The sequence below is a fragment of the Bison bison genome, unplaced genomic scaffold, assembly GCF_000754665.1.
Source record: "Bison bison bison isolate TAMUID 2011002044 unplaced genomic scaffold, Bison_UMD1.0 scf7180017864470, whole genome shotgun sequence".
In the NCBI taxonomy this organism is placed as follows: domain Eukaryota; kingdom Metazoa; phylum Chordata; class Mammalia; order Artiodactyla; family Bovidae; genus Bison; species Bison bison.
In genome coordinates, this window is record NW_011495031.1 from 2,328,659 (window position 1) to 2,343,176 (window position 14,518).

The 14,518-nt window shown below is 36.9% G+C and overlaps 2 protein-coding genes across 5 annotated transcripts in view; one reads left to right on the plus strand and one right to left on the minus strand.

Annotated features, from left to right (window-relative positions):
- Positions 1–311, plus strand: part of LOC105003547 (small integral membrane protein 15-like) — a 1,481-nt gene extending 1,170 nt beyond the window's left edge. The window contains exon 2 of the mRNA XM_010860769.1: positions 297–311. Coding sequence (XP_010859071.1) covers positions 297–311 — 15 coding nt within the window. The remainder of the gene's footprint in view (positions 1–296) is intronic.
- The window catches only part of PPHLN1 (periphilin 1), a 179,548-nt gene that overhangs the window by 83,423 nt on the left and 81,607 nt on the right, over positions 1–14,518 (minus strand). For 3 of the 4 annotated variants that reach the window (XM_010860759.1, XM_010860760.1, XM_010860761.1), the window contains exons 6-7: positions 12,087–12,143; positions 9,528–9,607 (exon numbers count right to left, since the gene is read on the minus strand). In XM_010860759.1, coding sequence (XP_010859061.1) covers positions 9,528–9,607; positions 12,087–12,143 — 137 coding nt within the window. The remainder of the gene's footprint in view (positions 1–9,527; positions 9,608–12,086; positions 12,144–14,518) is intronic. The other variant, XM_010860762.1, reaches the window with a different exon arrangement.

Genomic DNA, 14,518 nt, shown 5'->3' on the forward strand with positions numbered 1-14,518 from the left:
GATATTTTACATGTTTCATTGCCATTCTCCCAAATCTTCCCACCCTCTCCCTCTCCCACAGAGTCCATAAGACTGTTCAATACATCAGTGTCTCTTTTGCTGTCTCGTACACCGGGTTATTGTTACCATCTTTCTAAATTCCATATATATGCGTTCAGACAGATTCACAGTGAAAATTAAAATTTCAACTTTCTTTTAAGGAACTTTTAAAGAGTTACAGTTATCTTATATGTCATAAATGGTAAACAATATCCTCTTAATATTCGGAAAAATTTTGTTTGCATTGTATTAATTAGGTGAAAAAGGTGTAAATTGTGTCAAAATGAGAATGTTATAATTAGAAATAAAGAGGTAAAGGATATTTCCTTCAGTTAAATAGTATAATTGGAACTTTTTACTCTTTAACATGGCTTTTTTAAATGCATGGTTGATAATTTTGTTTTCAGTAATTAATAGCTTATTAATGTTTTCCTCACCTCTAATAATGAATTTTAATTTGCAAAAAATTGTCCAATAGCTTTAATTTAAAAATGAAACTAGATATTGAAATAAATTTGATACTTAAAAAAAAAAAAAAGAAACACCATATTATAGTTAAAGGGAAATAAATATCTCAAATATCATATTTAAATTATGGGAAGTACTATTTTTACTCTTCATTCTTTCCTATATAACCAAACACACACACACACACAAAACAAGCCAGTGTTTCAGATGGGTAAAGAACCCTTGATATGGTTAAAAAAAAAAAAATCAATCTTTTCTATTCAAAATCCACCATTCTAGCATCCTCAGAGTTCTGGGAAAGCTCCAAAGACACAAGTCGCCACAAAAACACATTTTTCTTTTATTTGAGGCAGAGAAGCAGATGCCCTGTGAACACCAGCATAGCCCACCAGATGATATCTATTCTTACAGAAAAGCCAGACATAATAAAGACAGAAACCAAAAAGAAGTGGAGAAAAAAGAGAAGAAAAGTAACAACACTCATGGAAAGAGAAAGAATGTGGGAGGCTGGTGGAGAGAATCTCAGCAACACCACAAATTTAAAATTTTGAGGATCAGAACCATGAATCATCTTTTCAACACGTTTAGGAATGCTGGGAAGGAAGGCCTGTGAAGAATGATGCAGTGAAGACTAGTCATGTCCTTGAGAAAATTATTTAACACCTAAGCATTGCCATAATTGGAGATATATACCTACTTTTTTCATTGCAACATAATCACAGCCATAGTGTTAATATGCTAATACTTGCATGATGACACAATTGGTATTTCTTCTTTGTAGTTAGAACATTAAAAATCTATTAGCAAATTTCAATTATAACAAGAGTATTGTTAACTACAAAACTATGTTATACATTAGATACCCAGAACTGATACACATTGTAGCTTCAAGTTTATAATCTCTGACAACAGTTTCCCTTGCCTATCATCCTCCAGAGGCTGGTAACCACCCTTCTTTCTGTGAATTTGCCTTCTTTAGAGTCCACATATAAATGAGATCATGCAATATTCATGTTTCTCCATCTGGCTTCTTTTACTTAGCATAATGCCCTCAAAGTCCATCCATGCTGTCACAAATGGTAAGATGCCCTCCTTTTTCATGGTTGAATAATATTCATATATATATATATATATATATAAATAAATTACACGCACGGGCACACACACACACACACACACACATCATACTTCCTTTATCCATTCATTCATTGAGGGCCAGTTAGACTGTTTCCACATTTTGGCTATAGCGAATAACACTACAATGAACACAGAAATGCAAGGGAGTTCCCTGGTGGCCTAGTGGTTAGGATTTCAGGCTTTCACTGTTGTGGCATGAATTCAATCCCTAGTCAGGGAACTGAGATCCTGCAAGCCATGAAACACAGTCCAAAAAAAAAAAAAGCAGATCTCTACCTGAGATACTGCTTTAATTTCCTTTGATTTCTTCAATGATCCATTGGCCCTTTAATGGCTTATTGTTTTGCCTCCAATGTGTCTGTGTTTTTTGTAGGTTTTTTTTTTCTTGTAGTTGATTTCTACTCTCATATCCTTGTGGTCAGAAAGGATGCTTGATATGATTTCAATGTTCTTAAATTTACTAAGGCTTGTTTTGTGGCCTAGGCACATTTTGGAGAATGTGCCATTTACACTTGAAAACAATGTGTATTCTGGTGCTTTCAGATTGAATGCTCTGTAAATATCAATCAAGTCCTTTTTGTCTAATGTATTATATTTAAGGTCTGTGTTCCCTTACTGATTTTCTGTCTAGATGATCTGTCAATTGATGTATTAAAGTTGGTGCAAAAGTAATTTTGGTTTTGCACTGTTGAACTCTGCAATTTGATACTGGAATACATTCTTAAATGTGGTTATGTTATACATTATTTTAATGTGCATTTCTTGCTTTATGCTTTATTACTAATGACTTATTGCTGTTTATTTTATGTTTTTTTATATTTATTTTAGACTAGGGAAATGATGTTAGACAAAAAGCATATTCAAGCAGTTTTCTTATTTGAGTTCAAAGGAAAGCATTGGAGACAACTTGCAGTATCAACAACACATCTGGCCCAGGAACTAACAAACATACAGTGCAGCGGTGGTTCAAGGAGTTCTGCAAAGGAGACAAGAGTTCTGAAGATGAGGAGTGCAGTGGCCAGTCATTGGAAGTTGACAACAACCAACTGAAAGGATCATCAAAGTTGATCCTCTTACAACTACATGAGAAGTTGCCAAAGAACTTAACATCAACCACTATATGGTCATTCAGCATTTGAAGCAAATTGGAAAGGTGAAAAAGTTCAATAAGTGGGTGTCTCATAAGCTGACCGAAAAGCAAAAAAAAAATATGTCGTTTTGAAGTGTCATCTTCTCTTATTCTGTGAAACAACCATTAACTATTTCTAGATCAGATTGTGATGTGAAACAAGTGGATTTCACACAATCGGTGATGACCAGCTCACTGGTTAGACCAAGCAGCAGCTCCAAAGCCTCCAGAATAAAGAAGGAAAGTGCTTTCCAAGAATTTGTTGAATCCTGAGACATGGATTTTGTGCTCCAGGAATTAACAAACTTATCTCTCGCTGGCAAAAATGGGTTGATTGTAATGGTTTCTATTTTGATTAATAAAAATGTGTTTGAGCCTCATTATAACAATTTAAAATTCATGGTCTGAAGTCACAATTACTTTTTCACCAACCTAATAAGTAGGGTGTTAAACTCCCCTACAGTAATTGTCAATTTTTCCTTTCGTGTCTGTTAATATTTGCCTTATACACTGAGTTCCTCGAATGTTGGGTACACACATATTTACAATTGTTATATCTTCTTCTTGGATTGGCCCTTTGATCCCTATATAGTGTCCTTCTTTGTCTCCTGTTAGTCTTCATTAAAGTCTATTTTGTCTGAGATAAGAATTTGCTACTCCAGCTTTCTTTTAATTTCCATTTGCATGGAATACCTTCCTCCATGCCCTCCCTTTCAGTCTATATATAACTCTACACCTGAAGTTGTCTTTTTTTTTTTTTTAATTCTATTTTTTTAATCTAATTTTTAAACTTTACATAATTGTATTAGTTTTGCCAAATATCAAAATGAATCCACCACAGGTATACATGTGTTCCCCATCCTGAACCTTCCTCCCTCCTCCCTCCCCATACCATCCCTCTGAGTCGTCCCAGTGCACTAGCCCCAAGCATCCAGTATCATGCATTGAACCCGGACTGGCATCTCGTTTCATACATGATATTTTACATGTTTCAATGCTATTCTCCCAAATCTTCCCACCCTCTCCCTCTCCCACAGAGTCCATAAGACTGATCTATACATCAGTGTCTCTTTTGCTGTCTCATACACTGGGTTATTGTTACCATCTTTATAAATTCCATATATATGTGTTAGTATACTGTATTGGTGTTTTTCCTTTTGGCTTACTTCACTCTGTATAATAGGCTCCAGTTTCATCCACCTCATTAGAACTGATTCAAATGTATTCTTTTTAATGGCTGAGTAATACTCCATTGTGTATACATACCACAGCTTTCTTATCCATTCATCTGCTGATGGACATCTAGGTTGCTTCCATGTCCTGGCTATTATAAACAGTGCTGCGATGAACATTGGGGTACATGTGTCTCTTTCCCTTTTGGTTTCCTCAGTGTGTATGCCCAGCAGTGGGATTGCTGGATCATAAGGCAGTTCTATTTCCAGTTTTTTAAGGAATCTCCACACTGTTCTCCATAGTGGCTGTACCAGTTTGCATTCCCACCAACAGTGTAAGAGGGTTCCCTTTTCTCCACACCCTCTCCAGCATTTATTACCTGTAGACTTTTGGATCACAGCCATTCTGACTGGTGTGAAATGGTACCTCATAGTGGTTTTGATTTGCATTTCTCTGATAATGAGTGATGTTGAACATCTTTTCATGTGTTTGTTAGCCATCTGTATGTCTTCTTTGGAGAAATGTCTATTTAGTTCTTTGGCCCATTTTTTGATTGGGTCATTTATTTTTCTGGAGTTGAGCTGTAGGAGTTTGCTTTGTATATTTTGGAGATTAGTTGTTTGTCAGTTGCTTCATTTGCTATTATTTTCTCCCATTCTGAAGGCTGTCTTTTCACCTTGCTAATATTTTCCTTTGATGTGCAGAAGCTTAAAGTTAGTCTTTTGTACATAGCATATATATGAGTCTTATTGTATCTATGCAGCCACCTATGTCTTTGGGTGGAATATTAGTTTATTTACATTTAAGATAGTTATCAATATATATATTCTTATTGCAATTTTGCTGTTTTAGGTCTTTTTTCCCCCTTTCTTCTTTTGTTCTCTTCTCTTGTGATTTGATAACTATCGTTAGTATTATGTTTGGATTTCTTTTTCTTGTCTGTACATATTTTATAGATTTTTTTGGTTTGTGGTTATAATAAGATTTCTATATAGCAATATATCAAGTTGCTGATCTCTTCATTTCAAATGCATTTTTAAGGCCCTATGTTTGTACTCTCCTCACTTCATGATTACTGTCTTTAATTTTATATCTAATTGTTTTGTGTATACCTTAATTGCTTATTGCGGATACAAATGATTTCACTACTTGTGTCTTTTAACCTCCCTACTAGCTTTGTGTGTAGGTGATTTTCTACCTTTATAGTATGTTTGCCTTTACTGGTTAGCTTTTGCATTTCATAATTTTCTTGTATTCCTGTGGTGGTCGTTTTTTTTCCCACCTAGAGAAGTTCCTTTAACATTTGTTTTAAAGCTGGTTTAGTGTTGCTGAATTCCTTTAGTTTTGGCTTGCCTGTAAAGCTTTTGATTTCACCATCAGATCTGAATGAGAGCCTTAATGGGTAAAGTATTCTTATTGTTGTTTAGTCACTAAGTTATGTCCAACTCTTTTGTGACCTCATTGACTATAGCCCACCAGGTTCCTCTGTCCATGGAATTTCCCAGGCAAGAATACTGGAGTGGGTTGCAATTTCCTTCTCCAGGGAATCTTTCTGACCCAGGGATCGAACCACGTCTCCTGCATTGGCAGGTGGATTCTGTGCCACTGAGCCACCAGGGAAGCCCAAAGTATTCTTGGTTGCAGGTTTTTCCCTTCCTTTAAATATATCATGCCACTCCCTTCTGGCCTGCAGAATTTCTGTTGAAAAATCAGCTCCCATCGTCTTATGGGAGGTCCCTTGTATGCTATTTGCTGTATTTCTCTTGCTGCTTTTAATATTTTCACTTATCTTTAATTTTCTCAGGTCCTTTCCCTCTCTTTTCCTTCTAAGGCCCCTATAATGTGAATATTAATGTGCTTCATGTGGTCCCAGAGGTCTCTTTTTGTCTTTGTTCTATTCATTGGCAGTCATTTCCACTATTTTCTCTTCCAGCTCATTGACTTATTCTTCTCTATCATTTAATCTAATATTCTTTCTAGTCTATTTTTCATTTCAGCTATTGTATTCTTCATCTCTGGTTGTTCTTTATATTTTCTGTTTTTTAAAAAAAAAACCTTCTAACTTCTCTATGCATCTACTCTCCTCCCAAGTTCTTTGATCATCTTTATGATCATTATTCTGAACTCTTTTTCAGGTAGACTGCCAATCTTCACTTAAATTCTTCTTCTGAGGTTATATCTGTCTAGAACATATTCCTATGATGCTTCATTTTGTCTAATTTGCTATTTGTGTTTTTATCTATGTGAGAGGTCAGTGATGTTTCTCCACCTTGGAAAAGTGGTGTTCTCTAGGAGATGTCCTATGCGTCCTAGCAGTGTCATCACCTAAGCTATATGCTCTGAGCATTCCCCTTAAGAAGGCTGCATGGGTCCTTCTGTTGTGGTTGGCTGATTATGTGGGAAGTCTAGTAGAGTTGGTTGGCCCCTAATCCAGTTGGTTGCCAGGCCCTGTCTTGTGCAGATGCTGCTGGCTACTGTTTAGTGGTACCTGGTCACAAGGTACCTGGCTGCAGAATCCTAGGGGGCCGTGGAGCTAGTGCTGGCTCACTACTGAGCAGGGTTAGAGTTTTGAAGACTCTGGAGCTATTGCCCACCCACTGGCGGGTGAGGTCAGATCCTAGGGTTAATGCCAGACTACTGGCAGACAGAACCAATTTCTGGAGTCTGGCTGTAGCATTCAGGGATCTCAGAGCTCATTTCTGATCACTGAGGTGGGGAGGCCAGTTCCTAAAACAGTTATATATGGGGTCTAGGGTGTCCAGAAGGCTGTGCTGGCCTGCTGTGGTCAAGACAAGGGCACAACTGGTCCCAGAGTAGGCCTGGCTTGCTTTTGCTGTCTTTCCCCTATTGGGTGAGGTTAGTCTAGAGGCTAGTACAGGATTCCTGGTGGGAGGAGTTGGTGCCTACCCACTGGTAGTTAGAGCTGGTTCTTGACCCTTTGCTGGATAGGGACATTTTTCAGGGGCATGTCTAGAGGTGGATATAGGGTCAAGAAGTCTTTAGAGAACCTGTCTGTTGGTGGGTGGGGTTGTGTTCCCATCCAGTTTGTTGTTTGGCCTGAGGAATCCCAGCACTGACCCCTCTGGCTGCTGAATGGGGCCAGATCTTGGTTCCAGTGAGCCAAGATGGTAGCAGCCAGAAACAGTGTTCGTGTCTTTGAATGTTCCCCAATATGTCTGCCACCAGTGTCCACGTCTCCAGGGTGAGCCGCAGCTGCTCCCTGCCTCTCCAGGAGATTCTCCAGGACCAGCAGGTACGTCTTATACAGGCAACTATCAAATTACTTCTTTTGCTCTGCATCCTGGTATGCATGCGGTTTTGTGTGCCTCCTTTAAGAGTGAAGTGTCTATTTCCGCCACTTCTGTGGGCCTCTTGCAATTAAGTACTGCTGGCCTTCAAAGCCAAATGCTCTAGGAGCTTGTCTTCCTGGTGCCAGAACCCTGGGCTTGGGAGCCTGATGTAGGACTCAGAACTCTTACTCCTGTGGGAGGACTTCTGCAATGTAATTATCCTCCATGGGTTGCCGACCTGAAGGGTGTGGGATTTTATTATATTTTGAGTCCATTCTTCCTACCTCTCTTGCTGTGGTTCCTTCTTTATGTCTTTAGTTGCAGAAGATCTTTTCTGGTAGGTCCCACTCTTTCTCATCAATGACTGTTCTACAGAAAATTGTGATTTTGCTATTCTTACAAGGAGATGGGTTTAGGGTCTTTCTACTCTGCCATCTTGGCCTTTCCTTAGTATGAGCAAGTAGCCATATGGGCAAATGAAAGCATCCTGACAGACAGATGCTGAACTCCTTCCAGTGTTGACATATGGGCTGAATTTTATGCCTAATGGGAAGCAGTTTATGATAAAAAGATTCTTAAGCAAGGCTAAACAAAGGGGTGCAGAGCTTCCTTGCACTCTTGGAGTTGCCATGTGTTCACCCTGTTTTCATTTACTTTGCTTATATACATGGAAGTAGACTGCTAGATGATATGATAGTTATTGTTTTGTTTTTTATTTTTAGGAATCCCTATACTGTTTTCCAATTTACACTCTCACCAATTGCACAGAGTTTCCTTTTCTCCATATATTCTCAAACATTTGTTATTTGTATACTTTTTGATGACAGCTATTTTAAATGGTGCAAGGCAATAGCTCATTGTGGTTATGATTTGCATTTGTCTAATAATTAGCAATGTTGAGCATCTTTTCATGTACCTATTAGCCTGTATGTCTTCTTTGGAAAAATTCATATTCAGGTCTTCTGTCTGTTTTTTGATATTGAGGTGTATGAACTATTTATATACTTTGTATATTAAGTCCTTATTGGTCATACCATTTGCAAATATTTTCTCCCATTTTGTAGGTTGTCTTTTTATTTTCTTAATAGTTTCCTTTGTTCTGCAAAAGCTTTTAAGCTTAATTAGGTCCCACTTGCTTGTTTGATTTTCTTTTTTAGTGTCTTCTATATGTAATATCATGTAATCCAAAAATAGTGACAGTTTTACTTCTTCCTTTCTAATTTGGATGCTTTTTATTTCTATTCCTTGCCTAATTGCTCTGGCTAGGACTTCCAATATTATGTTGAATAAAACTGGTGAGACTGGGCATCCTTATCTTGTTCCTGATCCTAGAGTAAATGCTTTGACAATGATGTTGGCTATTGGCTTGACAAATATAGCCTTTATTTTGTTGAGGGATGTTCCCTCATGCCCCCTTTGTTGACTTTTTATCAAACTATATTAAATTTTATCAAATACTTTTTCTGCATCTAGTAAGATGCTACTATGATTTTTATCCTTCATTTTATTAATGTAGTGTATCACACTACACTATCAATCAGCATCGCACTGATTGATCTGCAGATACCAAACCATCCTAGCATGCCTAGAATAAATCCCACTTGATCATGTGCTGATGAATTTGATTTGATACATTCTGACTAAGAGACTTTGCAGAGATATTGGCCTGTAATTTTCTTTCCTTGTAATGTTCTTGTCTGGTTTTGGTACCAGGATAATGCTAGTCTCATAAAACAATGTTGGAAGTGTTTGACCCTCTTTTATTTTTTGGAAGAGTTTGAGAAGTATAGGTATTCTTAAATGTTGGGGATAACTCATCAGTGAAATAATTTGAGAAAATTATTTAACTTCGAATGGAAACATACTTACCTACATCATAGAATTTTTATATGAATTAATAACAGAAAAAAATATATGATATATTATCAAGAATCAAGTAATTATACAATAAATGTTAGGTCACTGTTAGGTCATTTCCAAAATAAAAGCATATTCTCTCAAATACACACCATCTGAATATTCTTTCCCACTCAGGTATTGTCAAGATACATTGTCAAGAAGGCATACAGTAAGTACTAATTTTAGCATAACCTGTGGAAATAATTCCGTAAGAAAACTGCTCATTTACTCTAGTGGCTATTTTCAAATTATGGTTACTTAAAACTCAAGATTTTAATGTAGCAAATTACCCCCATTAGGGGTGATAGTAAAGAATAAAAGCACTGTACTAGACAGTCTATCTCATCTACTTTGTAATCCTTCTTTAAATTAATTTTAGAAATACAACAAACCTTTGATGAAGCAACTGCTGAAGAACTTGAGGGTGAAGTGTCTCTTGATGTTTTCAAAGGCTGAACAGGTCTTTCTTTACCTATATAAGAAAATATAAAATACAATTTTCTAGCTCATTTGTTTTCAACTAGACTGATTCTGTAAGTGAATAAACAAAGGACAGAGGTCATATATTTTAGTACTGAAATCTTTATTACATTATTAAATTTGTTAATATCTAAATCTCTCTTATAGGCTGGGCACTATTGAAAATTTCAAATAATCTAGAACCAAAAGACTGTACACATGATGGCAGTCTAGGTCATATCAGTGCCAGTTAGCAAACATGGAACAACAGAGAAGACTTGAGGAAAGGCAAAACCATTTTAAAATCATAAATGCTTCCTCTTCCAAATTCTGAAAAGCTAACTTTAAATGCATCACACACAATAAAAATCCAATGGAGGTTATTATATAAATACTACAAAAGAGAATTAGCTAAATATTAGCTAATTATGCAGAAGCTCAAGAGAAAGACACGTAAGGAATTCAGCAGGTATTCATGAAATGTTTAAAAAATAAAAACTGGAACACTGTAATACAGTACTAATCCAGTACCTGATATAAGTGCTCAAATATATATTTAATAATTAAAAATAAATCCATATGAGATAAAGTCACTAGCTTTTATCTTTAGTCACTTCAGACACTCCCAAAGTGCTCTATGTATATATTATTGCTTTTATGGAAATTTAAGCCAGAAAATAAATTTAAATATTACTTTAACCAGTTCAACAGCAACAACAACAAAAAAAACAACAAAAAAGGTTTAGCTAAACATAATTTTTTAAATAACAGTGAGCTGTTACTAATAGAAAAACATTTCATTAAATTGACTATATGTCAAAGGTAATATGTATCCTCTGCTTTCAAGGGCTAGGAAACTTTAACTATGGAGAGAAGAAAAAGTGGCACCAAGTTTGGAGTGGCACAGAAATTGGTCAAGGCTGGATAGTGGGTTAAGGCCAGGAAAGCAGTCAAGAGCAAAAGCAGAGACAAATGACCTTTAAACTGAAGCAAAGCCAGCTTCAGTCAAAAAGCCTCCTAAGTTCTTCCTGCTGTGGTCACAATAGCTAAGTAAGGACCTGGAGGCTCAAGGGCTTCCAACTACCTGAAGAAGTAGTAAATAACATCTCTTTCCAATGTCCTGAAGACCTGCCTTTCTCAAGACACCCCCACACCTCTCCCCACCCACAATATGTGCATATGTGTGAAGATATTTTTGATTGTCTCAAATGGGTGAGTGCCATTGGCACATGACAAATAGAGGTTAGGGATGCTGCTAAACATCCTACAAATGCACAGAACAGACCTCCACAATAAAGAATTATGCAGCCTCAAATGTTAATAGTGCTGAGGTTGAAGACTCCCCTGCTACAGGTACAGTACTCCAACTCTGAAGCTCCAATAGTCTTTATAAAGACAGAATTCTAGAATCTTTTAACTTGTGATACCATTAAGAGACTTTCATACTAAGCAAGTTTAAAAGTTCTTATAGACCTTAAAAATCAAAAGTAAAAGGATACCAATCATCACTATATCCCCAAATAACTAAGAACATGGTTTATCCAGTCATTCCCTACTGAATTTCCACTGTACATGGCAAATCCCACATCATAATGTGACAGTGTCAGTCTATCCCATCGCATCTGAAACTCCTAGAGAAGCTTATTTTTTTTCTGAATACCCAAGGCCTGCCTTTAAGAAAAGAGTAGGTGCTCAAAAATTGGTGAAGAGATGAATTATTTTTCTACCCTTAGGACACAATGACCTCTTTAGTGTATTCTGATAAATATTTCCTTCAAAGATGAAGAACTGGACCAATCAGTACAGCACACTATGTTAATTAAAGGCATAATTACAGGCTCAATTCTGGCACACAGCAGCTAAATACAGCAACAACAACAACAAAAAATTTTCACAAGCAGCTGTTAATTTCTTATTTAGCATTTCCTTTACAAATAAAACATCAGCAGTACAGGTATGCCAAGTATGATGTCAAAATGTTGTCTTAGGATCTCTCATCATTTTAGCTGCATAAGGCTAATTTAAGCAGATTTCAACCAATCTCACTGTGCAGAAGCAAAGGAACACTGAAGGATAGGGCAGTGGTTGATCAAATATCAACATATATTCACATACACCAGTTACATGAAGGGGAAGGACAGGCAAAAAGCAAAGGATAAACGAAAAAGGATGATACAGATGGCAGCAGAAAGAGCACAAAAACAAAAAATAGAAATGCCCTGACCCTACTGCTGTTAGATTCTATCTGCCAATGTCTCTTCTACAGATCTCAACCTCCTCTTAGGTAGCTGTTTCTAACCAGGAATGGGCTAGCTTATACAACAAACCCACTTATCTACCCAAATCCTACTATGTGAGCCTGCTGTTGTTCAACTCTGGTTCCCACAGCAGACTAACGGAAGAGTTTATACACTTTCCCATTTCTATAACCTCTATCAATTATAACCCTCCACCCTTCACAATCCCAAATCAAAATCTAGCTGAAAACTCACCTCTTTCTGGCCTTCCTTCATTCTGCCGTTTGTAGCAGGCACCAGCACGCACGGACTCTAGGGAAAGGTGGGCAGGGAGGAATTAACACCAGCACCTCTGTGCCCAGAAGGAACAAGAGAAGAACCCAGAAGTAGGAATAACGAGAACAGGAACTTCTGAGCATTTGCTGGTAACCCTAACATCTTTCCTACCCTGTCTTCAAGTTGGGCTGCCTGAGCAAATACCACTAAAGAGAAATAAATAACAAAATAGGAGAAAAACTCTGTTAAGATTCGGTCCAACAATGGTGAATGAGAACGAGGCTAACCAAGGAGAGCATGGCCAGAAAGTCATGAAAAAAGGACCCTATAATAAGACACCAAAGGTTAAAGACAGGTATCACACATCTTACTCATCAGTATAAGCATCTAATCTAACCTCCTCCATAAAGTAAATATATAAAGGATTAAAGAATGACACCAAAAAATCAAGAGTGAAAGATGAATCACCCCTAGAAATAAAAAAAGACACCTGAGAAAGTTTTCATGCTCCATCATACCAGTTCCCTGGTCATACGATGACTACCTGCAAGTAGTCGTTCTGCCTTGTTCTCAACAGGTAGCCTATTACAAGTTCTTAATATTTTGCCATTTGCTTTCATGCCTTTGTACTTTTCTGTCTGTCATCCTATATCTTCTTACCTTTCTCTCTCTTCTTTGTTGGTTATTGTTCCTTAAATATGAATGTTCCTCCTATCCTCAGTCTTTTTTGTTCTGTTCTTATTTGGCTCCAATCAATACTAGGAAAACAAGACAAATGTCTCTCAACTCTTTTCACTCATAAGTCTATATTTCTAATGGACAGAATGCTACTCTGTAGGTACTTGGCCATTACCTCAAATTCATCTTATATGTGATCTTAGTAAGCACAACTAACTCCTACTTGACCATGTTGGCAACAGGACTCAATACATTCCTGTATTTGCTGTGACTTGCAAAAAAAAAAAAAAAAAGGTTCTAAAGTAGGATGAAAGAAAGAAAATTCTAAAGTTGGCAATATGGAAATCAAAATCCCAGTTAATATATTAGTGAGTGAAAGAATAAATGGTGAGGAAGAAAATGAACAAGAATTTCAAATACTGGTTCCACAGACTAGTTCTTCCCATGCAGATGAAATAAAAAGCCAAAGAAGCAGCTCAATGTTCCAACAAACACCTAAAAGTCTGTAAGAATTTAATAATATTCACTGTCTCTTTGAATATAGTAGCTGTAAATCTGATATGATCTTTCAGAAACATACTTTCTTGCTCATGTGTTCTGATGAAAGCAATGATAAATTTAACCAGATTCATCCAATCAAGCATTATTAATTATTGATAACCCATATAGGAACAAAATACTTTGCTAGGGAAAAAAATTTTTAAGTATCGCTGGAGAGATAATAAAGTTAGGGCTATATCTTGCAAACTATTAAATGCTTTGTACAGTGCCTGATATGAGTAAAATTAGATATTTCTGAAAGTCTTATCAATTAAAAATAAACAAGAGCACTGGTAGTACATTCATCTCTCCTTTGATACCTGAAGCTTTAAAAGAGAAATTAAGATATGAACAAATGAAGATGTGATGACTATGAAGATGCTAAAGAAATCATTTTTCTGAATCATGGATGAAGATGTGCAAATTTGGGGCTCTCAGTTAGAAAGAACATGATTTCTCAGCGATCTACTTGTTTATTCAAGAAATTATGAAACAAGGAATTCCCTGGCAGTTCAGTGATTAGGGCTCTGTGCTTCCACTGCAAGGGGCAAAGGTGTGATCCTTGGTTAGGATCCCGCATGCCACGTGGCATGGCCACAAAAAGGCCATGAAACAAAAACGGAGGAGACACAAGAAAAATGATCCTTGTGGTAAAGATACCAAAAGACTACAGAAAAAACAACCAAACAACCACAGAGGTAGAAAAAGCTCTACACCACTACTGCTTCCCCAAAATAACCAACTTTTGGAGGTAAGAGATCCAACCAGTTAAAATTAAGACATATTAACTATGAACACATGGAAGTGAATTTCTGAAAAGTATGGAAGTGTGCTACTGGTAGAACATACAAGCCCTAAAACAGGGATGCTATATATGTCTACACACATGAAAATGCCATTACTTGACTACTGTTTCAGAACCTCCATCATTCAGGAAGGTGCCAGGAAAGCTACAGCTGACCCCCTAGGATTCACCCAGAAAACTCACAGCCAAAGCTCTCTTGTGATTAAACCACAGGTTCTCAGACAAAAAGAATATACTGTGGAATCTAATTCAACAGCACATTTACAGCTTGGATCAGTTAAAGAGTCCAAGATTAAATTCCACGTGAAACAGCTCATCCCAATAATACTTTTCTACTTTCATCCTCCCAGCAACTTCTGCTCGCTCTTGAGGTATCACCTAAAATGCC